This window comes from Ictidomys tridecemlineatus, chromosome 1, assembly GCF_052094955.1.
Source record: "Ictidomys tridecemlineatus isolate mIctTri1 chromosome 1, mIctTri1.hap1, whole genome shotgun sequence".
Lineage (NCBI taxonomy): Eukaryota > Metazoa > Chordata > Mammalia > Rodentia > Sciuridae > Ictidomys > Ictidomys tridecemlineatus.
The window spans coordinates 213,319,185-213,346,430 of NC_135477.1; the positions used below are offsets into that span (position 1 = coordinate 213,319,185).

At 32.6% G+C, this 27,246-nt stretch overlaps 1 protein-coding gene across 4 annotated transcripts in view; it reads right to left on the minus strand.

Moving 5' to 3' along the window:
* The window catches only part of Cwc27 (CWC27 spliceosome associated cyclophilin), a 217,135-nt gene that overhangs the window by 170,857 nt on the left and 19,032 nt on the right, over positions 1-27,246 (minus strand). For all 4 annotated transcript variants that reach the window (XM_005319570.4, XM_078015913.1, XM_078015914.1 and 1 more), the window contains 5 exons: positions 27,025-27,128; positions 25,200-25,269; positions 12,805-12,884; positions 11,623-11,656; positions 9,443-9,597 (listed from right to left, as the gene is read on the minus strand). In XM_005319570.4, coding sequence (XP_005319627.1) covers positions 9,443-9,597; positions 11,623-11,656; positions 12,805-12,884; positions 25,200-25,269; positions 27,025-27,128 — 443 coding nt within the window. The remainder of the gene's footprint in view (positions 1-9,442; positions 9,598-11,622; positions 11,657-12,804; positions 12,885-25,199; positions 25,270-27,024; positions 27,129-27,246) is intronic.

Consider the following 27,246-nt stretch of genomic DNA (forward strand, 5'->3'; position numbering starts at 1 on the left):
GAATATATTTTCCTTTCAGGTCTCCTACATCCAATCTGTCATCAAGTTTTAATAATTCTACTTGCTTAACTCTCAAATTCATCTCCACAGATACTACCTTAGGTAGTTAGATCATTATTGCTCTTCTTTGGAATAATGTGATAATCTACTAGTTTCTCTTTCTGTTTTAGCCTCCTTCCTCCAATTTATCCCTTACAATTATCCAGAGTAATATATCTAAAATGATATCACACCTTTGGTAGAAATAGTCCAGGTAAATCTCCTAGCTGAACACACATAATTTGGTTCTGACTAACCCCCTCTTTAGGCTTTGCTACTTTCTAACCATAGGACATAAGGCAAGCCATTTCACCTTTTAAGGTCCAGTTTTATTTTATTTGTAAAATAAGTATAACAACTCAAACTATACGTGTAAATTTGTTGTGGGGTTCAAATTGGAGAAAAAAAAATGATCTGACAAAATTTGTAGATGAAGAATATTTGTGGAATAACAGAACAACTCCTTGACTAGAACACCTATGAACACTTTATAACTCTTATTTATTTTTTCACTGTCTTCCTTGACTAGACACTAAGCAACTTGAAAAGAGAATGAGATACACTAACCTGTATATGTTGGGACCTAGCACACTGACTGGCACAAAAGAGAGTCTCAATGAATATGCAAAATCCAAGTGATATCTGAAGGGTAGCAAGAAAAGAGAAAAGCTCTCTTGGGTCCTTGTGAAATTTCATGCACTTTTAATTTGGTGCAAAACAAAACCCTTCTCTTTCTTATCTTTCACAACTACACCTGCTGATTTAATTTACAGGTGAATTCACAATGTACAGCCTAGAAAGGCATGACTACTATGAATTTTTCAAAATTCTTCCATATGAATGCATTTGTTCCAATGAAGAAAACACTTCGTTAAATGATAAATAACTTAATGTTTTTCTGTACATAATCTCAATGTATTTCAAATGTACAATTTTATTCCCTATAAACAACTGATGCTGTGAGATCAAAACATCATAACTCTCAAGGGTAATATATAAATCAATACGTTCAAATGAGATGTCAATACCTCTTATCCATTTTGACATAAGAATCTTCTTCCATATGTGCATTTCACTGCTTCCTGTCTGCCATACAAACTCTAATTGTAAAAACAGCAAGGACATCAGACTTCTGGACAATGTAACTTAAGTTCAAGGACTTTTTTTGGTCTTATTTTGAAGGTGATTCCTTGGATATGGATTAACTGGTTCTCAATGAACTGACTCGGCATTTTAAAAGTGGTATTTTATTTCAAAGAGCCCAAGAAACAGGGTTTTTTTTTTATTTTTGTTTTTTTTTAGAATATCCAAAAATTCTTGCTACAAAAATCCAAACAGAAGAAAAAAGGAGCTTGCCAGAAATACCAAACCATGATATGGTTTATATTATAATTTATACTATTCCAAAATTCTTATCATAACAGATAAAGACAATAAACCAAAATATCTAATCTGGGAGATTATGCAATATTAATTAAAAGAAATAAACTCAATGCTAAAGTGTTATTCTTTTTAAATACTGGCTCTGAGATATGATTTATCTTACCAGCATATAGGTGATACATATGAAATCAGGCATTTGACTGTTTTTGTCTTGCAAACTGATAATTTTATCTTCAGTTTTTTTTAACCTAGTATTTTGATCTTTCTATGAAATATATATACATTACTTACTAATATCCCTAATACTTTGCATGTGTGTCTAGTAGAGTACTTGTCATACTGAATGGCAATTAACTACTTACAATTCCTACTCTTACACTACTGTCTTAAAATGTTTTGTGCTTTTATAACAGATTTTTGAGACTGGACAACTTACAAAGAACAGGGATTTATTCCTTATAGTTCTAGAGACTGGGAAGTCCAAGGTCAAGGGTCCTACAACTACTAAGGGCCTTCTTGCTGTATCATCCCATAATGAAAGGAAAAAGGGCAAGGAAATAGACAGGTGCATGAGCACAAGAGAAAGAGGGGGGCCAAATTTTTCCTTTTATCAGGAACTCACTACCAAGATAATTAACCTACTTCCATAATAATCACATTAATCCATTCAGAGGGCAAAGCCCTCATGACCTAATCACTTCTTAAAGGTCCTACCTCTTAACACTGTTGCTTTGAGAATTGGGTTTCCAACACATGAACTTTGGGCACAAGTTTAAACCACAGCAACTATGTTATGAACACGTGCAGACAGAAACCATTTTCCCTATATTTCATTTTCCTGGAACCTATCATATAATAGTTCTTGCACACTTGGCAATAAGGATAACATATTTAAGAATAGTATGGTTAGGAGAAAGGGTATTTTTTAAAAAATTAAGTTCTAGTAAAAGCATGCAAACTTCATTAAAACCAAGACTAGCTCAAAGTTTAGCATTTGCTGTTAGATCCAAAAATTTCCTGAAAATACACTATAATACTGTACCAAACAATAATTGCAAATTTTCTTTATTTACAGGCAAATTATGCTGCGTTTAGATCTTGTATTTCTAGTTCTCTTCTTTTTTTACTGTCCTCTTCAGTCCAATATCTTGGGGAAAGGAGATAAAAGGAAACAAAAATACTCCACCTGGTTAATTTTATTTCTTGCCTGTAAATATTGTGACGAGTTAAAGAAGGGGTCATCTTAAAGATGATGATTTAAATTGATTTGTTAGAATGTGGATTTCAATATTTTAAATATACTCTCTTTTAAGTTTGTACTATTATTTAAAAATATGTACTACCTTTTAAGTTTTTTAAAATGTAAATACTGAACTAGTTTTGAATATCAAGCAAAGATTATATAGGACTATTCTATATTTTCTAAGTCTGACCATAAAATAAGCAAAACCAAAACACAAAGTATACTATGACTCAAAAATCTTCTGAAAGTAAGCTTATCAATTACTATGAGAGGTCTAGAAATCCTGGGGGCGGGGGAATAATTCAAAGTGCAATAAGAAATGCTAGTCACATATCACAAATCCAACAAAGATAGATGAGAGAGACTAAAATTAGTAGCAGCTCATGTAAGTGTCCATATAGGCCTCAGAAGATATAACTACATTATTTATGACTGTATTATCCTTGGTTCATAATTTAAAGTATAATCAATTCATAAGATCTTCAACTTCAACTTTAGTATGTTACTATCATTATAGTGAGATACTTCATATTTAGTCAACCCAATACAGCTCATTTGTAAAATGCAAATTTTACCAAATAAGAGAGCTATTTCATGAAATAAAAACAATGCTGCAGTCAATTAAATATGTCAGGTAAATAGAAGATCACTGATAAAACCAGAACCTGTTCAAACACCAAGACTGAAACTTAAAAGATTACAAGTCTGTCAAGATTTCCTTGATTTATATTTCAATTTGACGAAAATAAAGTTAGAAAAATAATCACAATAAAATTATAGATAGATATTATGCAATAAGAGATAGCCTTTTCATGATTGTAATCATCACAACAAACAACTGACTTCTGACTCTCTGGTCTGCTTGTTACATCTGATGTTACTGTCTAGACATTTATTATGAATCAATAAACAAATGCTGAAAACAAGCAGGGCAAAAGGCTCAATTTAGGTTATATGATTAATTTGCAGCTGTTGAGCTCCACCTACAGGCAACAAAAAGATTCTTCACAATAAACTTTATAATAGGACTTTCTGAAAAATAACCTGCAACTGTCTCAAAAGCTTAACAAAATTTGGGTATACATCAGAATAAACTAGAGTGTTTTTAAATTTTTATTTTGGCTATAAATAAAGAATTCTGATTAACTTGATCGGGGATAGGGCCTGTTCTCAGGTGATTAAATGTACAAACAAGACTGGGACATTGATTTAATACTTTACCAACACACATCTTTTAAAACATCAGGTATACTCAAATATCATATTTTTTCTTCTTACATTAATTGATTCTCACTAAAATAACCTTGTAAATTGACCTTCTCACTAATCTTTCAAGATTTAAACCAAGTAAGATAAATTGATAACATCTGATGTAAACACCTCTGTCATATTGCAAAAGGATCTAAGTCCACCCTATGGAAATACCTTCTACTTCTACATTATTCTTTTAAACCTTAGAGGCAATCAAGGGAATATGTGTTGAAGAGAAGGATTCTCATTTCTGGATGCACATTAGAATATTTGGAGAGCTTTTAAAAATACTGTTGTCCTAAATCAATGCATGCTCATAGAAGTTAGAAAAGTGTTTAGGAGAAAGTGATCAGAATGGGGGGCAGAAGAGGATTTCTGAATAATGGCAATTTTCCTTTTCATGATAATGGGTATATGGAAGCATGTAGTTTACAAAAATTTGGCAAATTGTATAGCATGCACCATGAACTATTATATAGCTATAATCTGCATGTATATTACACTTAAATTAAAAGTGAAAAAGAAAAAAAAGAAATAAAGGATATGTCCAAATTTCACCTCAGACCAAATGATTCAGAATCGCTATGTATGACCTTGGCATCAGTATTTTTTAGTGCTTCCTTAGAGAATCTAATATGAAATTGGGAGTGAAAACCTATAATAAACACAACATAATAATTTATTTATTCATCTACTCATTCCACAAATTCTAATGACCAATCACCATATGCTCATTGAGAATAAGATGATATTTCTAAAAGAGCTTAGTTACTTCAGGCAAAGAATAGACAAATCAATAAATCTCATGTGAAATACAAGCAAGTTATAGGATCCAGAGGAGAAAATAGTTTGTCAACAAAGGATTTACCCAGTCTTTATTCATTCATTTATGTAAATATTTGGGTATCTATAAGATTTCGCCATGAAGATTAAAAAAAAATGGATACATTCAAGGAAGTATAAGGATATAAAAGAAGAAAAAAAAGTATAACTTAATATCATACTCACTAACATGCAAGTGTGACTAGGGTGCAATAGGTATACCCTCTAGAGTTAGAGAATATAGTACCAAGCTGCTGACCTTGGGGCTAATATAATATAAAACTTGAGTTGCAGTCAAGTTTCAGTAGAGAAAATAATTAGTATTCCAGTCAGATGCGGTAGTATATGCCCACAATTCCAGGGACTGAGGCTGAGGAAGGAGGATCACAAGTTTGAAGCCAGTGTGAACAACTTAGTGAGATCCTGTCTCAACATAAAAAAATTAAAAAGGGTTGAGGATGTAGCTCAGTGGTCGAGCATTCCTGGATTCAATTCCCATTCCCTCTAATGTCCCCAGCTTAGGATTCTACAAAACTGCTTCTTAAACATTAATGTACTGTACGTACAAACCACCTGGAGATCTTGTTAAAGAGCAGATTCTGATTCAAAAGGTGTGGGGTGGAGTCTGAGACTAAGTTCCTAAATTATACTAATGCTCCTGAATCACATACAACAATTTAAATGGCAAAATTCCTGAGGAAAATGAGTTTCAAGAGGGAAAAGATAATTTCCACAGCAGATAGACCACACACACACACATACACACACACACACAAATTAGAAAATCCCATTTGATTTGCCTGCAGATCGCTTTTATGAAAGTAATTTCAGTCAAGTGATGGAAGGAAAGCCAGATGATATGGACTTAGAAATACATGAAAAAGTAAGGAGGTGGGACAGGAAATAAAACAGAATGCTTTTCTTCCTACTCTCAAATGTTAGACAGGCTTAATTGTATTCACAAGCTGAGGGAAAGGACAAGTTGAAAGGAGAAAATTGAAGGCAAGGGAGAGAGATTCCTTCATTTCAAGCACAGAAGGAGGTGTGAATTGGTCTAAAAGGGTAAGAGGAAAGAGAAAAGAGTAAAAATTGAAGAAGTTTCCTTTTATTTTATAAATCAGGAAGCTAGGTGATGTGCTGAGAGTGAACTGGAGGTTTGATGTAAATATTGTGGGGCATAAGATAAGCACAAGTGGCACAGCTGAGGCTGGAAACTAAAACTCGTACACAGCTATGTGATTCTGTTGAACAACATCCATAGTCAAGATATAGGCATATCAAAATGGGTTGAACAAGAAAGAAAGATAAATTGACATGTTTTAAAAAATAGAGGAGGCAAGGGAAATCCTAGAAATCCTAGAAAAATCAGAATAGGTATAAGGTTACCTATTCCATAAGGACAGAGTCAGGGAAAGTTTTGGATTTTCCCTTGAACCCCTAAGTACTTTTCAAAGACATGACCAGAGACATTGAGAATACATTATTAGGGGAAGATTCTACTGTATTTTTTTGTTGTTGTTGAAAATTACATTGTCAAATACCATTCTCCAGCTTAAATATTATATACTCAGTAAACCTGCTTGTAGGTTTTAACATCCAAAGTGATAAACAACTTTAACAGATTCCAGATGCTTTCTTACCAAGAGAAGCAATACCATAAATTTTCAGTAAAAGTATACTTTTGAAGAGTTCCTTGCCTAAAGGGCTGGTAGGCTAGTCTAGTCTCTGATCCCACTGCTCAAATAAGAAAATTACTGAAGGATAACAGAGTATTTCAAGTACATCCATATGAAAGTTTGTATACATCCAGAACACTGATTTGAATAGATAATGATTTCACACTGACCTCTTTCTGACTATACCCACTGTAACTCAAACTAAGCAGTGAACTTCCTTTAGATATAATTATTCTTTTGCCATATTATAATTTTTTAAAACTTGGGAGTTTCTTGTTTTTTGTTGTTGTTTTTTATTTATTTTTTTAACTATAAAATTAACTCCAGAAACTTAAGCAATACTGAAGCTGGTATAACTCACAAAAAGTACTAATGGTTTTGAAAATTTTCTGAACTTAAAAATATGCGATCATGAGATAATCATGGAAATTTCTAGAACAGAATGAAAAACTGAATTTTCTCTTAAAATCTATATTTTTCCTCTTTTCTAAACTCTTTTAAAATTTTTCTTTTGTTTTTCTTTGTGGGTAGGAGAGGTAGGGTGAAGGAGAGATAGAAAAGCATTTCAAAGTTGAAAATATGGGGTGAAGAAAAGAACAGTTTTAAATAAATGTTGGCACTATATTTTATAGGTTCATTTTGCCAACTACTTTATTTTAAAAGATAAAATCAAATAATGCCTACAATGTTCATGTATTTATCTAAATTTTTAAGTCATCTTGCGAGTTAATTTTCTCATTTAATTTACTTTTCTTGGTAGAACCTTAAACCATTTGAATATAGTTTCTTCCAATACAATGAATATACAAAATACTCATGCAGTTAATGTTATCTGATTTTAACTGTGCAAATTATTCTCACCTATAAAAAAGAAAAAATTGTTAACATGAATGGATACTACCAAGACATTCCTATGTAAAGAATTATCATAAAACTAAGCTTCAAATGCAATTGAGAATATTTCTTATTATTTAAACCCATGTTCATGCAAATTCTATAAAATAGCAAGTTCCTTAGTTCAGCTCATACCATCTCTCAAGTGGATTTACTGAAAAAGCTTTCAAACTTGCCTCCTCCATTCTCCCCTCTCATTATGGACCAAATGTTTGTGCCCCAATTCATGTAGAAGCTCTAAATCCTATTCTGATGCTATGTGCAGGTGGGGCCTTTGGGAGCTAATTAACTGTACACCCCCATTATGAGATCAATGTCCTTATGAGAAGAGGAAGAGACACCAGAGCCCTCTTTCTCTCTCATGTAAAGTCACAACAAGAAAGTGTGAATAGGGTCCCCACCAAGAAACAAACTGGCTAGCACTTTGATTTTGATCTTCAGTGTCCAGAGCTGAGAATAAGCGTCTGTTGTTTAAGCCACTAGTCTATGGTATTTTATCAGTTTCTTTAGCAACCCAACACACCCTTCCATAAATTCATTCTCTCCACGAAATACAATCTCAATGTATCATTCACCCGTAAAAACTTTTAAATGGCTCCCACTAGTCTCCCAATCAAGATCATGTTTCTACATCTAGCCATCAATGCTTTGTTTGCTCATTAGGCCCATATAATAAGAGGATCGTTTAAGGATAACCCTTTGTTTTAAAAATGAACATATTTTGCAAAATGTAATCTCTTATTTGTTATTAAGCAACCAATTTTATAAAGACTATTATGAAAGTTACATGTAAAATAAGCTTTATTTAGTTTTTACGGAAAACTCAGTTTTGCCAAATTATAATTTACATTAATTACTGCATATGTAAGTATTTTAAGTTACACAAAAACCAAGAAGACATAGTCAAAGGCCTAAAGAGCATTTAACTATAATATAAATAAGTATGTGGTTTATTTATTTGAAATTTAAAGGTTTTGTTCTATTATAAACTTAATCTTTAAAAGTCAGAAGACACCCTGCCTTGAGTGAGAGAGAAAAAACATTATACATCCTTGATTATACTGATGATTTGACTAAAAGTTAGAGAGTCAATGGGAGGCTCTAATTCTATGTATGTAGAAGCAACTATCTGATCACTAATATCTTCCCTCAGTTTGGCCCAAAGTTAATCTACATTAAACTATTCAACAGCGATTACTTGACTGCCAGGTGAATTCGGCTGGAGGAAAAAAAAAGAGCTAATTAAATACCATTTCTGAATGCAAAAAGTTCTACCTTTAGGGAAAATTCCTAAGAATCACTTTTGTTTCTGGTTACAAAAAGAAAACTGAAGGACCTATGCAATGAAAATTTGCTTTTTTTTTCCCTACATGAGGTTGAAAAATATAATAGAAAAAAGTGTTATTTATATGTAGTTACATCTATTTTACCCAAATGTAGACCATCTGAAGAAAACAAATACCATTACTTTCATAAAGCAACATTTAAAATGTATACCATTAATGTGATCATAGAATCATAAAGAGGAGTTTTTCAGTTGAATTGAATTTCAGAAGAATAAAACATTGAGTCACAAAATCCAACAAAATTTTACCACCCAACAGTGAATTCCTCATCACTGAAATTTCTTTTATGATACTACTGAGAATAGGAGGGGTATGTGGTATTTGGTAAATCAGACCTGAAAATACACTTAAGAATACTTTCAGGCCCACACACTTTCTTCACCAATTTTGATAAATTTTAGTCACTTAAATTGTTTGAGGATGTCTCTTTTCTTTCTATGAAAATGATTCAACTATTCTCGTTGGTATTAAACAAACACAACTTTCTACATCTAGCTAATACATTGCTTTCCCTACATATAAAAGTATATAGAGCCTTTCCACAAAGGGATCAGAGAAAAATGAAGTGGAATTTGACTCATGGGACTATTGCTGAACAGACTTTCTTTAAGCCTAGTCCATTTTCTTTGAGGCCCCTAAATGGGACAATTTACACAACTGTTAAACATTTATTAAACATTATGATATGGCAGTTTGAAAAATATATATAAGTTTAGTAAAGGACTCAGTCTTAGTCAAACCTAAAAAGACAAAAAACTCTAATAGCCAGAGCACAACAATTGACTCACCTGCGGCTGACTGATTTCTTCTCCACTTCTCCCTCTCCAGTTGATTTCACATTTGCATTTGTGTCCTTTTTTAACTTTTTTGCAATTCTTTCTCTCATCAGGTTTTTTTCATCACCATCAATGTATTCATCATGCTCAGCACTTTCATCTCCATCCTGCAGAAATTGAAACAGTATTTGTCAGTCATTTAATTTCCCCTTTTCTTCAAGGAATCTATCTCAGACTCTCTTTATTGCATTCTCAACCAGCTTTGTGTTTTGAACTAGTTAAAAGCTGGAATACTCTGCCCCAGGTGGGAATGCCCCTATGGTCTGCTCTAGGCCAACTACATAACCCCAGAAAGGGTTGTTTGCACAATTCATATCTAGTTCCTCTGTACTGCATAGACTACTCAATCTATATCACCAGGGATATTGTGTCTTATCTACATTCCTATTCTTCTCCCAATGGGAAAGTGGTTCTGGAGGCAATTGGCCAGAATAGACCTCAACCAGGGAATTAATTCAAGTAGAGGAGATATAATGCAGAAGCTGAGATTTATTCCTATAATCTAAGTCATAGAAATTAATTCTCTCCTGAAAAACATGCAATGGATTCCCAACTCACTCAAAACTCTTCTCTCCCTGACATAATTTAATATTCTATAACTGCAGCCTAGGAACACTAGCCAACTTTGGAGTTATTCTCTAACTTGCAACTCATATTCTAGGTATCTGCATTGTTTGCCTTGTTCTCTCCTTCAGCTCTTTGCTCATATACAACTCTCTCTGTGATGCTTTTCTTGATCATCCCATTAAAATGGCAGAACCAACCTCGCACTTCTAGTGCTCTTCATTACCCTTCCCTGGCTAATTTTCCAAAGCACTTAGTATCTGTTTATTGTCTCTTGACCAATTAAGGAAAACATTCCATGAGAGTTAAAATTCTGGCCTGTTTTGTTTACTACTATATCTTTGATTTCTAGAATAGCTCCCAGCATTAATACAGGGAGTAGTGAAGAGAGGGAGAGAGGAGAGAAAGAGAAGGAAGAAACTATATCAAGTTTTCCTTTTGTGATTCTTTGATCTTGTGATTCATGGTGAGGCAGGATTCTTAATTTGAGGCTTGTGAATCCCTACATCAGTGAGTGGTCTTCAAAATCTGGTTCTCAAACTACTTACATGGCTATTTGGGGTGGGAGGAGTAAAATCCTAGTCCTCATTGCATTCTTTTTGAACCAAAATCTCTCGGGATAGAAACTGTGAATGTTTTAGCAAGATGTTTAAATTCTTAAGCACTGAAAGCTGATAATCACTGACATATATGTGCCTTGCTTAGGCCTCAGATCTAAAACACGCACACCCTGCAAAGACACACAATTTTGTTTGTGGATATAGTACATTTTCCTGGGAAAGGACTCCTAGATTGAGTCATTTAAAAGGAACACATAACAGTTTAGAGATAGTCTGAGAAACCTCTCTTTTGACTATAATAATAAATAAATAGATTTATTTCTTTATTCATAAATGGAAAGTTATGTACTTTCCATTGAATTATACAATGCACAGATCAATGGGTTTTTATATAAAGTAGCATATGGATAATTAGAAAAATTTTATTTCATACATATTAAAAGGGCATCTTCCTTCTATTTTATTAATTTTATTTGCCAATATACCTAATAAAGATCACTAGAGTCTTCTATGAGAATCTTCTGAAATGTCTGTATAAAAAGGAATACTGCTACAAACAACTGATGCAAGCATTTCCCATATGTCATATCAGATGCTCACCCATCCACCTTTAAACTATTAACATAATAAACCAAAATTACAACATCTCATTCAGATAATATCACTGAGAAGGAGAAAAACCAGGATAGAAATTCAAATATATGACTCAAATTTTGTAAGAAAACAACACATATATTTGGAAGAAAATATTCTAATATCAAAATATTACAATTTTTATTTTTCAAAATTTTCAATACTTTGCATGTAAAATTATAAAAGTAATATATGTTACTTTTTTTTAGTGCTAGGGATAGAACCCAGGATTTAGTACAGGCTAGACCAACACTCTGCCACTTAGTTACATCTCCAATTCTATGTTATCTTTTAAAGGAAAAAAATTAATTTCTTGTAAAATGTAAACTTTCTACAAATTGTTCAAGCCATATACGTACTAAAATTAATACTCACATCATCTAAATCTCCTGTTGCATCACCTTTTTCACTACAAAATATAAGTAAAACAAATAAGTTTTAGCTTCAAAGTGAAACAAATAAAATTATTTAAAAATAAAAAAAATTAGAATAGTTTGCAGAGATTAACGTTCCAAAATTTATTTCATCATAGGAATCTCAAAATGGCACTCTACAGCAGATGGTTTTTAATAAAATGAATAAGAGGTATGCTATATTAACAGATAAATGATTCACTGGAATTTTCTTTCTTTCTTTTCTTTTTAGAGAGAGAGAGAGAGAGAGAGAGAGAGAGAGAGAGAGAATTGTTTTTAATATTTATTTTTTAGTTTTCAGCAGACACAACAGCTTTGTTTGCATGTGGTGCTGAGGATTGAAACCGGGCCGCATGCATGCCAGGCAGGCGCGCTATTGCTTGAGCCACATCCCCAGCCCAGAAATTTTCTTTTTTAAAGCAAAAGCCACCAACGAACTTTTTTTAATGAACAACTAACTGTAGAAAAAATTTTTTTTCTATTAACTTGCAGTATTCTGGCTAAAGAAACCTAATTCTTCAAATAAAAGAATGTTAAGAAAAGAACGTTTTGAAATAGGACTTTCAATACAATGCTATTTTAGCTTCCCATTTTGAGACACTGGCCCAATAATCATGTGCAACTGTGACACTAAGCAATATCTTTGCAAAAAGAGCCAAGAAAGTAAGACAATTTTCTGTTAACCTCTAAAAGGATGGGAGAATTTACACTCAGTGGTATGGCCCAAAATATGGTGACTTCTTCACACTAACCTTTCAATCTTGATTTGTTTTACCCATGACACCAACCAATATAAAAATGTTTCAAATAAAAAGTTAAAAACACAACTTAAACATTAAACTTTCTGAGCAAACAGTTCCAAGTATTCAGATTATTCTAAGATTTAAAAGTTTGAGAATTAATTTTAAATGTAATTAATTCAACAAAGGTAGATACCAAGAAGAGTGAAAGTGACTACAGTGCTTCTCTCCATCATGCTAGAAGTTATTCTCTACCTCCATTATTAAAATGTTTATTTTGGCGGGGAGGAGTTGGGTTTTTAAAAGTATGACTTATGAGATCTGAGCATTTGCTGACAAAGGAAACAAGAAAATGATCTGAGCCTGAAAATAAGAACTTAGGATCATACCAGCACCAGACTAACCTTTCAACAGCTGGAACAGAACTGAGATGCGGGTCATTCTTAAGCAGGTCATGACTGCTTTTGCTTTTCCCCTTCATGCTCTGGAAAAAAAAAATGTATAATACCACCATAAGTAGAGAAATAAATAGTCTTGCAAAAGTACAAATATACACAAAATCTAGTACTGACACATATGTTTGGCAAAAATAAGTTCCAGGTAAGTTTGTCATGGGGCTGGGGTTGAAGCTTAGTTGTAGAGCACTTGTCTAGCATGTGTGAGGCACTGGGTTCAATCCTTAGTACCACATACTAATTAATTAATTACTTACTTAATTAATTAAAGGTCCATGGACAACTAAAAAAAAAAGTTCTGTATACATTAAAGCTTTAGAAATAAGAATTTCAAGGCTGGGGTTGTGGCTCAGTGGTAGAGTGGTCACCTAGCATGCTGAGGCACTGAGTTCAATCCTCAGCACCACATAAATGTAAAAGAAAGATATTGTGCCCACTTAAAACTAAAAAATAAATATTAAAAAAAAGAAAAAAGAATCCCACCCTTTCATTGACTGAAAATACTATTTTAAAAACATCTTTTCAGACTTTGGTTGTAGCTCAGTGCTTTCTGAGCATGTGTGAGGCACTGAGTTTGATCCTCAGCACCACATATAAATAAATAAAATAGAGGTTCATCAACAACTAAAATAAATATTTAAAAAACAATCTTCTGAAAAGTGACACATCATTAAAACCAAGTCTATTAATTAACAATTTTAAGCACTAAATCCCCATCATAATTCACATACAACTAAAATCACTAATTTATTATGACTCATATTAAAACTTAGAAGATCATAAGAGGAATTAGAAATAAATACACACAAATATTCTTCAAATATACCATCTATAATGCACAGAATTGTATTTTAAAATATACTCAAGTAACCAGATAAGTACATCCATGAGATACTATTTAATAAATGGAAAACAGATAAATAAAGAACCTCTCAAGTATGGGAACATTCATCAGGAACTAATGTTTTTCAGGTGCTTTAGTTTGAAAGTTCATGTTCATGTTTTAGCATAAATAATTAAGAAGAAACATCTATAGGAATAGTTACTACAAGAAGTTACTATAAGAAGTACAACTATAAAATAACTACTACTGTTGTCATCGGTCTTATTTATTCATTTATTTATTTAGGTATTAGGGATTGACCCAAGGAGAGCTTTACCACTGAATCCTTTTTATTTTATTTTTTGCTGAGGGCCTTACTACATTGTCAAGGATAGCGTGGAACTTGTGATTCTCCTGCTTCAGCCTTCAAATTCCTAGGATATCTGTGCCAGGCACTGTGCTATAAACAGTATTTCTATCCCTCACTTCCTCTTTCCTCAAATGAAAGGATAAGAAATGATTATAATGATTATAAGCTATGCTACATAGATGCTAAGATTAAGTAATTTACTAATGGAAACAAAGCTAGTAAGTGGAAGAGAATCTAAAAAAAAATTCAGTTCTGTCTGGCAATAATATATAAAAAATTCATGTGTTTCCATTTTTTTTTTTTTTTTTTTTGCTACAGGTCCCTATGGATCCAGAACACTGGCCTTGCTTCAGAGCATACTTTGTGCCTAGAGGTGGAAGTTGCTCACCATACCCCCCAACTAATTAAATAAAAGTGCACAGTAGGAGGTTACAATTGACAGAAAAAATAATTTCTATTTATTCTGAAGAGGAATTTTATGTTGAAAAGTTCATTACAAAATACGTTAACTGCATATTTAAAATGCTAGATACAGAGAAGTGAAAATACCTTTTTCCTTTAAGCCCTATGTACCACTATTAATTTTGAGAATGGGCTCTTAAATTTGTCAGGTTTTACTCTGAGGTAGACATATACCTTAAGAAATAACTTCCATGATAAAAATAACAGATTTTTAAATTTCTGAATTAACATGGAATTCTCCACATTTTAAAGATCCAATCAAAACATGTTTAGAGTCCAGTTTTACCAGACAAGATAAAACAACAACAACAAAAAAACTTTCTCAAAGAATTAATCTAAATATACTATTATTTGCAGTTTTAAAAAGATATACAATCTGAGTTAGGTAATTAATTATGTATTTTTAATCCTATAACCTTATATAAAACTAAGGACTGATAAAAAGAAAAAATGTAAAATAATTGCTTGATAATGTTTGTCCAACTATAAAAAATGGAACAAAAGTTTCAAAAAACAGCAAGTGGTATAGTAAAAAGAACACAAAATTAAAAAATGGTAGTTGTACCAGATTATTTCAAAACCTAATATTCTATAATTCTACAAGTTTTAGTCCATAATCTTTTGCCATTTTTAGAAACAGAATTACTTCATCAGACCTCCAAACATTTCCCTAAAAAATGGGAACAGCAGCCCTGTCTGTTTCACACAAGAGAAAGAGATATATGCAAAAGTGTACAATGAACAAAATATGACCTAAACTAGAACAAAACCTGTATATCACTTTGTTCAATGCTTTCTATCCCTAAAATTCCTTCCCCCTGTATCTCTGGACATCAGGTTGTCTACATCTACCCTAATAAATATACTCTTATAAATTCTCCCCACTTGACTCCCTCCTCACAATCATAAACACCACAGCGAGAGTTGGCCTCTGACCCTCTACTCTAGCCTCTTGGTTCACAGATCAGAAATTTACAGTTATCCTAGTAAAGAGCAGGAGTAAGATTATAATTCAGGTCTCTAAACTCCTGTTTCATTAATGAGCTATACTATTTCACTTATTTGTAAATGTTAGTTTATAACTGTTCCTTTAATTGTGGTTATCCCTTTTTTAAAAATGAGATATTGGCAGGTGTAGCTTAGTGGTACAGGGCTTGCCTAACATACACAAACAGCAAAAAAATAAGGGCAGGAGACTTCTTATTGCATTGCTTTTTTAAAAGTGGCTAAGAAAGTTCATTTTAAATGTTCTCATCACAAAAAATGAAAATCACGTGAGGCAAAGCCTATGTTAACAAGCTCAATTTAGCCATTTCACAATGTATGCATATTCTAAGACATCATTTTGTACAGGATAAATATATATCAATTTTATTTGTCAGTTTAGAGTAAGTTATATAAAAGTAAGTTAAATAAAAGGTTCTTGTTTATCTCCCAAAGCATATTTTAAACAGCTTGAGGGAAAAAGCACAAAACTCTTTTATACTAATTTAAAATAAAACCCAACAACAGGAAGAATCTGTGAACTAACCTGAATAATCATTATCATTTCAAATTTTAATTAGCTTTTAAATTGAATTAGCACAGAAATATAGAATTAAAAGTAATTTTTTCAAATCTTCCTCTCTCCTGCATCCTGAAGGCAAAGAAAATAAATTTACCCAAAGAGGGTAAAAATGAATTTAAACTTTCTTTTTAATGTCTATTCTTCCTGAGTGATCTAGTCTGAGTCTCTTATTTATGCCATTGAATAATAATAATTTTAAAGAAAAAAAAACCCAAGTAATATTTTTAAATGTTATAAAAGTTGCACAGAAAAAGCTGACTATTTAAAGGGTTTAGCTACTGGAAAAAAAATTTAAGTATAAAAAGTGAATTCATTGTGAGGAGCTCCACAGAAAACTCAAAACTGTCTGCAAGCAAATCTAAAAATTAACATCAAAAAAAGTAGGAAAATCACATTATTATCTTGAACTTTATACTAAAGAATAAAGCAGCAGCAAAACAGAAGGAACTAAATGGAAGAAAGGAAGAAAGAAATAGAAGAAGGAAGAAGGGAGAGATGGAGGGAGAAAGGAAGAAAGACTGAGGATGTGGTTCAGGGAACAACACTGGCCAAGAAGTTAGACCTTGGCTTCAGCCTCTAATTCTGAGTGATGATAATATCATGTGGCAACCTGTCTAGGGCATAGTGTCCAATTGTTTAGCTAATACCAGTCTAGATAATGCTATCAAAATATTTTTAAATGTGATTAACATTTAAATCAGTAAGCTTTGAGATTACTCCCATAATGTAAATGAACCTCATTAATCAACTGAAGGCCTTAAGAAAAAGAAGATTCCCAAAGGAGAAATATTTCTACCTCAAGGCTGCAATATAGAAATCCTGCCTGAGCTTCCAGCCTGTGTATTTTAGACTCATTAATTATTCCTTGTGTCTCCAGTCTGCTGATCTACTCTATATATTTTTTATTTGCCAGTTCCCACAATGACATGAACCAATTACTGTAAACTCATAGATAAATCCTCTCTCCCTCTCCCTTTCTCCCCCACTTCCCTCCTCCCTTTCCCCTCTCCCTCTCCTTCTTCTTCCTCTTAGTTAAAAATAAAGGAATTTTAGAGTCCACTTATTGTATTTTCCTACCTCATCAGAATCTCCTTGACTTAACTGGTCAACCCATGTCTTACAGGTAAAAGGATCTCTCTCTCTCTCTCTCTCTCTCTCTCTCTCTCTCTCTCTTTCTCTCTTACACACACACACACACACACACACACACACACACACACACACACACAGACACCTAATTATTTCTAAATAGTTACCATTAATGAAAAAATTCTCTAGCTGGAGAAAAAAGTTTATGTGTAATTTCCTGCCATCCAACCAACCCTAGTTCTACCTTCTAGAACTATAAATGAACTACAAACAAGTCCTGTTATTAAGATATACTATGTAGAGTTTAATTCAGATAGAGACTGGAAGGCAGAATAATGGCCTCCAAAGATGTTTATATCATAATCCCTGGAACCTGTAAATATTATCTTACATGGCTCAAGAGACTTTGCAGGTATAGCAAAGATTCTGAAATGGAAAAATTATCCTAGATTATCAGAGTGGGTCCAATATAATGATAAAGGTCCTTATAAGTGAAAGAGAAAGACAAGAGAATCCGTTTCAGGATGATACAATGAGAAAACTTTACCAGTCATTGCTGGATTTAAAGATGGAGGAAGGGGCTATGTCAAGGAATACAGGCAGTGAAGTTGGAGAGGCAGGAGAATAGATCCTCCCAGAGCCTCCTGAAAGAAGGCAGCTCACTTACACCTATTGCAGACTTCTGACCATCAGAACTGTAAGACAGTTTATTTGTTTTGTTTCAAATTACTAAATTTATGGCAATGTCACCATAGTAATCCAAAACTAATAAAGTAATGCATCTTTTTAAAAATCAATAAAATATAAACAACTAGAAAGTTAAGTAAATTAAAGTTGCATATAACTTGGTGTGACAGATATATCTAATAAACTAGACTGTTCAATATTCTGACAACCTCTGTGACAATGGCAGCAATCTGTATCATGCTAACACAATTCCCAACTTTGGGGGTAAGTTTAATTTCATAGGCTAAAGTAAAATAGGACAAAACATTCTTATTTATTCTCAAAAGCAGTTTATTTGACTATCAATATAGTCTTTTCTGGGTAAGAAAAAGCTCTTCTACAACTCTGGGTCTGATGTAAAAATCTTAACATGTCAGTGAGAGAAATACTGTGTATTGCTGTGAATATGGAGTAATTTCATCACTGTATCAAAATCTAGTTATTGGGATACTTTTTAATGGACCTATAATTTAACTGGCCTTATGAAAACTACCTTTCTGACTGTAAGCACTTACTTAGAAAATATTTTCTAAGATTTACACAAAAATTATACACAAGTATTCATGAATGAATTTTAAAACCCAAACAGACATTTGTATGAAACTACTATTAAAGAAAAACAGTATCATCAAAGGGACCTTCCATATAAAATTCTTCAAATATTTGGAGTCTAAGATCATATTTTCATTTAGTGTTTGCTTCTCCAAGTATATCCTGTCCCTTAAGCATTCTCTATTCAAGTGGTTTTGGGCACCACCTTCCCTTGTTCAGGATGGATCTAGTTTGTTAATACGTTTCTTAAATATGTATAGAACTGAACAAAATGCTGCAAACATGATCTAGACAATGCAGATAATATTAAATTCCTTACTCCAGATATGTTAATCTTAATAATTCAACTGGGGCTTATTAAGCCATATATATTCTGATGATTTTATTGAACTAAAGTATAGAATTTACATGTATACCCAAAATAGTTCTACTTACTTTAAAAAAAAATAGGCACAGATTGACAACAAAGCACCCATGAGACAGAAATATTCAATTAGTTATAAATCTATCTGACTACACCATCTCCTGGATCACATTTCTTCATGTTATTCACAAGAATACCATGAGAGTCTGACAATATGTTTTTCTGAATCCAAGATACGATTATTATGGCATCCCTCTATCATGCAATCCTATCAAAAAGGAAATGAAGTCAGTCTGGCAAGTCACTTAACCAGTGTCTCAGTTTCCTCATCTATAAAGAAAGGAAGTTGGACCAGATCCCTTTGTGCTATAAAATTCTATGATTCTAAAGAGATTTTATCAGGTAGTAGAAATATACTGAAATAAATAAGGGAGGAAAGCTAACCCATGTGGGAGAGACACCTTGTCATGAATAAACAAGTGGGGTGATGGGGTGCCTGTAATCCCACACTGATAATCCACAAACCAGAGAGGACTATCTTATTTCTCCTCTCACATAAAGTAATGCTTCAATTCAGACCTTACCAATTACTAACTTGTGATTAGATGGGTTCTGGAATAAAGCTTAACACTAGGAGTCACTGAAATAAGAAACTTGATAAGCAAATAATAATGAAAACATTATTTTAAAGCCCTTTAGAAATATTTAATTTCATGCAACTACTGAAACTGTAAATTGTTATTAGTGATTCTAAAAGGCATTTACTTGGCTTTGACACTAATTATTTCACAAATTTAAAGATAGTAAGGCTAAATTTTTAAAAACTATATTGGCTATATTTTCTCAATAGTCAGCTAGCTTTCCTTTTTCTTACCAAGCTTTTATATTACCAAAGAGATAAAATGTACTTGAGGCATGCTCATAGTCTGAAGAACTGTACCTAAGCAAAATAAACAAAAAGACACTTCCATTTGAAATCAGTCCAAAATTTATTTCATGCACTCTAGAGCAATTTCCTTTTCTCTAAGCACACAAATTTCAACAATTTTTTCTTGTTCTCTTTTCTCAAACAAAACTACCTGCTTGTCCTTTATATAAAGTAGACAAACCAGCTAAATTCTGTAGGCCAGAAATGCTGCAATGTACTAAGACGCACTCACAGAGGAAAATAGGTTGTTGATGGGGCATGATGTCATGTGTATACCCATGCTTCCCAGGGCTGCTCAAACTATTATCAGAGACCCTCAGGAAGGGCAGTACTTCTACTGTGCCAAGCTTTTGGCTTCCAGAGGCTCAGCTGCTCTTCAGCCCTCTGCACTGGTTAGGCATGAGGACTTTAGTGTCTACATAATAATTATAATCATATTAGATATTGTTTTATACTTTTTAGCTGAGAATAAAATACTAACTATAAAATATAGTTTATTGTTCTATTTTAAGATATTTGACTTTCAAAGACATTTTTCAAGATTTCATAATGTAGCAAAATAATGATTATCCACCTCCTTATCTGATAATCTTAACTGGTATATATTATTTCTATACTGCAAAAAAAAAAAACTGAGACTCAGAAAGACTAGGTTATTCAAAATCACATAGTGTCAGTGGGAAATGAAGCTTCAGTATGGTTTGTATGATCACAAACCAAATCGATTCCAACACACTGTCATTCATTTATGACTCAGAATCTACCTCCAATTAGCTGGTAGCCCACAACTCTATGCAATTAAAAAGACAGAGAATAAAGTGCATGATGTTAGAGTAGTATAAAATGAGAACACAGTCATATGCTTCTTATAATGATAATGGGGGGGGAGGTTTTTAAAAGGAAAATTTAAAGGAATACAAAGAGGCCTAGGTTAAATTAGAAAAAGATTAGGAAAAACCTAAAAGACACTTAGAAAAATAGTATATTGGGTGCTTGAAAATAAATATGATTTTGATATCCAGAGGTTGGATGGGACAATTGGACAATTTATACAGTGGAAAGACCAAAGGCATAAAAGAAGTGGGAGAGAAAGAAGGCACAAATGCAGAATATCGGCCAATCAAATCTGCTACTGCAAAGTTCCTACATTTTCCTGTCATGCATTCCAGGAAAATTCCTTATAAGTCCAGCTTCCCAGGCCCTTTCCTTGGAAATACTGATTGAGGGGATATGAGATGGGACCTAAGAATCTTGTTTTTTAGAAGGTAGCACAAGTTATTTTATCACCAGAGAAGTTTAAGAAATGATAGATAAAAGGGCCAAGTTGGTGAAGGAGAGTCCTGAAAAGTAGAGACTTGAAAATAACAGGCCAAGAAATTTAGTCTTATTTTTATAATCAGCAGAGAGCAACAGTAACATATTAAGCTTCAGGAAGGCCACTCTGATAGCTATGAGTGGAAGGAACAGCAGAGCAGTGTGCAGAATAATACAGCAGTTCAGACTAGAGATATGGAGGACCTGAACAAGGATAGTAGCAGATAAAAAAAAAAAAATGGATCTGAGATATTGCTTTGGTGAAAACTTGCTAGAATAGTGCAACTAACTGGTAATACAGAGAAAAAGACAAAAGTCAGAACTGAATCTAAAGTTCTTTGGAGGATACTGACACCAGGGAATAGAAAGAGGAGTCACAAAACAAAGAAGTATGGGAAGAAAAGATAAGGAAGTAAGCCTTGGCCAGGACTTGGATAACTAGTGACATATTCACATATAAAGGTATCCAGTAGGCAGCCAGGGAAAAGAAGAATAAACAAGTCTTAAAATATAGATGTGTGGTGATCATTTTATCACACAGCACCCTGCACTCCTGTTAAAGAGTCAACTGAGAGAAATAACAATGACACAATACTAGGATAATGATGCTCCTTTGATAATGAACCGTGGATTGTAATTTTCTTGGCAGAAAGGAAAGACTTTACTTAGTCTTTCTAAACCATTCAAAGTGTTTGTCTCAGTTTGAAGAGTGAAAATAAAAAGCAAGCCAGTATTATCTTCGTGGTATTCTCTCACAGTGCAGTCTTAACAGCAAACACAAATTGTTTTTGGAGTATAAGTTCTCAAAATAAATCAAATTAAATATATCATTTTTTCTAACTGACACAATAGGAAGCAGCAGAAAGAATATAAGCTTTGAACATTAACACATGCTGCTGTTACATAGAATCAAACTAATTTCCTAGTTAAGTCAAAGTAATTCTGATCAAATCTTTCTTTAGACCAGAAATTTAACTTCAAAACAAATATTCATAAAATAACTGCTTTTTCATCCCTGATTTCCAAGCCTGCTCAACCGATTATTAAGGACCCTATGGGAGTTGGGGAAGGGCAGGTGGTCAGTCACTATGCTGCAGTTGCCTTCTACCTCAGGATTCTGTTCTACCAGTCAAATTTCTCAGCAGCCTTTTAGTCTTACAGGAGACAGCTTTTGCAGCATTCACATTCAAATTAGAGACTTAAAAAGCTTCAAAAATCTAAGTTCAAATTTTGATTCCATCACTTCCTAATTACATGTTCTTGAACAATTTTAACTCAAGTATTCATTTCTTTATCTATAAAATGGGAATTTTAAAAAGTCTATATAATATGATTTTCACAGAAATATATAAATAAATATTTAGCACAGTTAGAAGATGGGAAAATAAATCATTATAATGAAGTATAATAAATGCTTTGATGGCATAGACAGATTATCACAAAAAGAAGTATTTAGCTCAACCTGAGTGGGAGTTCGGCGAAGGAGATTTCAGTCAGTTTTTTCATTGCTATGACCAATATACCTAACAAGAACAATTGGAAAAGGAAAAGTTTATTTGCAGGCTCAAGGTTTCAGAGATCTCAGTTCATAGATGGCCGACTCCATTCTTCGAGGCTTGAGGTAAGGCAGGATGTCATGACAGTAGAGAGTATGACATAGGAAAGTATCTGGGAGCATAGCACCAGGAATCAGAGAGAGCTCTGCTCATTAAGAAGCAAATATATACCCCTAAAACTTGCCCCTAGGGACCCACCTCCTCCACATCCTCCGGGTCTATAGCTATCACTCAGTTAAATCCTTGCAGAGGAATTATTGCACTGATTAGATTAACGAGCTCATAACCTAATCACTTCACCTCTAAACCTTACATTGTCTCACACATGAACTTTTGGGGAATACCCTAATATCTAAACCATAACAAGGAGGGAGGTAGAAATAATTATGAGGTAATAGCGAAGCTCATCTTAAGACAGAAAAATGAGATTTAAAAAAAAAAGAATAAGAGTGCATACTCCAGACTAAAGGGAAAACAGGGGTGGAGTTACTACTATGAGAAGGCATGGGTGGATGCAAGGCAATTTGACATCTTCAGAAGACATCAATATAAAGGAATACTGGTAATTCCAGGAACTAACATCCATAGCTTTGTCCATTCACATATATACTTAAAAAAACATGGCATATAGTAAATATTTTATTTTGATAAGATGCAAATTTGAATTATGAGCAATACAAAACTAGTTCATTGATATCTAAGAAGATAATTCCTGAAATATCAAGTTGGCAGTGATTCATGATATTTATATGGACTAGGGAAAGGTTTTCATGTAAAAATAAATTTAGTTTTTTTTAAATTTTTTTATTATTTCCTTTTAGCTATACATATATTAGGGTTTGTTTTGACATAATTTGACATAATCATACAATCATGGAATATAAACCCTCCTATTCAGACCCCAGTGCTTCCCTCTTCCCCTTCCTTCTCCCTTCCCCAGTTTCTCTCCCTCTATTCTACTGATCTTTCTGCTATTTATTTATGGGTTTTCTTGATAATGAGATTCACTGTGATATATTCATATATGTACATTCGAAAGTTAAGCCAGAATTCATCCCACAGTTTTTCCCTTTTCCTGTACCTCTTCCTTCCCCCTCAATCCCTTTCCTCTTCTCCACTGATCTCCTATTTTCATGGAAATGAAATTAGTTTTGACATCTAATATGGAGACATTTCCTAAAGCTGCTTAGAATAATGGATAAGAATTCAGAAAAAATATCCATCTTTATCTCCGAGAATTTAGAATGCTGGTATACTGGAGGTAGTAACTGAATCAAAAGTATCTAACAGATTCCTTAGAGACACAGTAAAGATTAACAAAACTTATGAGCTGGGTGTGGTGATACACACTTGTTGTAATCCCAGTGACTTGAGAGGCTAAGGCAGGCAGATCACAAATTCAAAGCCAGCCTCAGCAACTGAGCAAGGCCCTAATAACTTAGCAAGACCTTGTCTCAAAATAAAAAATTTTCAAAAACTTTTTTAAAAAGGCTGGGGATGTGGCTCAGTGGTTAAGTACCCCTGGGCTCAATCCCTAGTACCAAAAAAAAAAAAAGAGAGAGAGAGAGAGAGAAATACCCATTTTAATTTAGTTTTAATGCAAGGAGTATAAATGTGCCCAACATTAAAAATATTTATCTCCCCAAACCATGATCACTAATAAAAAAAAAGCACAGAGATAAAGAAGAAAATACAAGGATAAAAAAAAGATTAAAAAAAATAATGTACTTCTAAGTCAATGCTATTATTAATGTTGGTAAAAAAAAAATAGGTGACTATGTCAAGTAACTAAGGCAGTATGAAGTAACTAAGTTATGATTACTATGATAATGATTTTGAATTGAGGCCGCAGTACTAAATTACATTCAAGAAAGGAAGCCATAGCAGAACCTTTGGGAGTAAAATCCTATGAAGGTGATTTTCTTGGGGCACATATACCTGAACCTAATCCAAACAATGGTAAGAGACTGCAGGCCTTTCAGCAATACGTTTTGTGATAAAAGTGGGTTAAAGGAAAACCACAGTTAGAACTGGAAGGATTGGTGAAGTAAAAGGCCAAGAGACAACATACAATCTAAAGACACAGATTTTATAGTTGGACCTAAGTTCAATTTCCAGCTACTTATGACTTATGTGATTTTGAGAAAATTATAACCTAAAATGAGGTAATAATAACACCTTTGGATGAGAACTAATGAAGCAAACAAAATATATTCAAGTAACATTGAAAATGAGTTGGCCTGTGACTATAAAAATTGTAATAATCATTATGATCTAGCAAACCAAACAAGTAGAAATTAAAATCTGAATCACAAAGTTGAACAATTCAAAAGTCTTCAGGTCTAGTTTTAACTGCTAGAAAAATGCCAATATTAAAAATAAAGAAAGAATTCAACAATTTTAAGAAGGCAAATCAAAAGTTATTTTACTGACCACCAATTATTTTACAAAGCATTCAAGGTAAACTGACTTGAGTGTGTACCATGTAAAACGTACTGTTCCAAGTACAGCAGAAGCAGGAGATATAAAAATGACGAAGAAGTACACTCTGATCTCTTTTGTAATTCAGATGAAAGGACAAATTAGAAATTACCTGACTAACTCGATTTACTTCCTCCTCTTCTTCCTCAGCTTCTTCTCCAAATGAAAGTAAACTAAAATTTCTAATCAAAAAAGAAAAATATAAAAAAAGAATAAAAGAGAGAAAATTATAAAAAGTTAAAACTCATAAACATCCTGTTTTTAAAGTAATAGGACAGGATTTGCAAGAAAAAATACATTTTTTTAAAGAACAGAATATTATTTAGTCTTCAGCAGAAGAATCTTAAGCATCTATAATTTTCAGTAAAGGCTTTTGGACTCAGACCATTGATATTACATATATAAAACTAATGACGAAAAATCCTGAACATTACCATATATACTGAGTGAAGTATAACAGAAATAAATTTTTGATGTTTATCAAAACTAGTAGCAAAATGAAGATTTCCGAAAAACTAATAAATCTACAGACCTGAGAGCACTATAAAGTAGCAATTATTCTTGTATTTGGAAAAATATATCTTAATATTTTAAAATTAATCAGAAACATAAAATTGTCAGATTATATATACATATATATGTATATATGTGTGTGTTATCTGTGTATGTGTGTCCAAGGGGAGAAAAAAACTAAGTTTTTCTACTCTGATCCTTCACATTAAAATCTAGATGTAAGTAATGATAACAATATCATCCTAACATTAAATGCTATGAATAAAAACAAAACACTATAAAACACACAAAAAAACCTTTCGAGATTGTTATCAAGGTAATTATAGTGCTGACAGACTATATATAAATATAGTGACTATGACCTTTCATCCAGAGATAAATTAGTCAAAATAAAAGAATCAAAGAACAAAGAAAATCCAATATATAGCTATGAATAAAAGTTACACTGCCACAAAGTCTCAACTGCTTATTAAAGTGCCTAGTCCTGTCTGAGAGTTTATAGAAGCAATTTACTTTATTTTGTAGGATATAAAGGAAAGAGACTAACGTGTATTGAACACTTATAGGGTGTCTTCACATAGACCTTTCCATTTAATCTTCTTAACAACCAGATGTTATAGTTATGATAAGCACCATTTTTACATGATGAGATAACTGAAGCTTACAACGATTAATAAACTTCAATTCTTATCAACTGTGTTTGATGGGATTAAACATAGAGTTGTCTGAATCTAACATTCCTAAGTACAATAAAATTTCTAAAAAGAATGTTATAATTCAGTAAAGGAGTAGGTTGAAATTTAATTCTGCAGTATCTGCTTTAATAAAACAGATAATAATGTAAAGAATAATAACACAAACTATTGAAATTTGTTTTTTAAAAAAAATTTATTTTTGGAGAGACTGTCTTCAGTAAATAATCTAGAATACTGAATCTAGAATAGTATTTTTAAAACATTTATAATAAGATTATTTTTAAGAGTATCTAAAAAAGGAGTCAAAAAGTAAAAGATATTATACAATCATGTAATAAGATTACAAATATTTTTTATATTATTCTTTATACTCTCCAAATTCTTTATACTAAGTAAGCATATATTAACTTAAAAGAAAGCAAAAATGTTTCTCAAATAATTTATATAAATAATTGGTATAGAGAACACAAGGGACTTATGTATTTATTAACACAGATTTTATGTGGACATCTGAAATGATACATTTTTAGTTTAAGTTAAAGCTATATAATGTACTTAAATACAAGAAATGCCCATTTAAAAAGAGCCATAGACTTATATTATGATACCTCCCTGGTTCAAACGGGTCTTTCCTTTGCTAGTCAACAATTAGTATAAAAGGAAATAGAAAAACTATATAAATTAGTGTTGCTTTTCCCAGTTGAAGAAAAATGTTTCTACTATGATTACTTTGTGCCTTTGGGTTTCAATTTCTTTACTTCTTCTTCTGGTTTCTCTTTTTTGGGCTTTTTAATTTCCCTTGGAATGATGTCATCAAAAGGATTAAACAAAACCTATGAAAAGAAATATGTTGAAAACATTATTCTATTTTGTAAACTTCACTCAAAAAAACCAATATTTAATTGCATCAAAAGTGTCCATATTTCCCCACATAAATATTATTAGCATAGT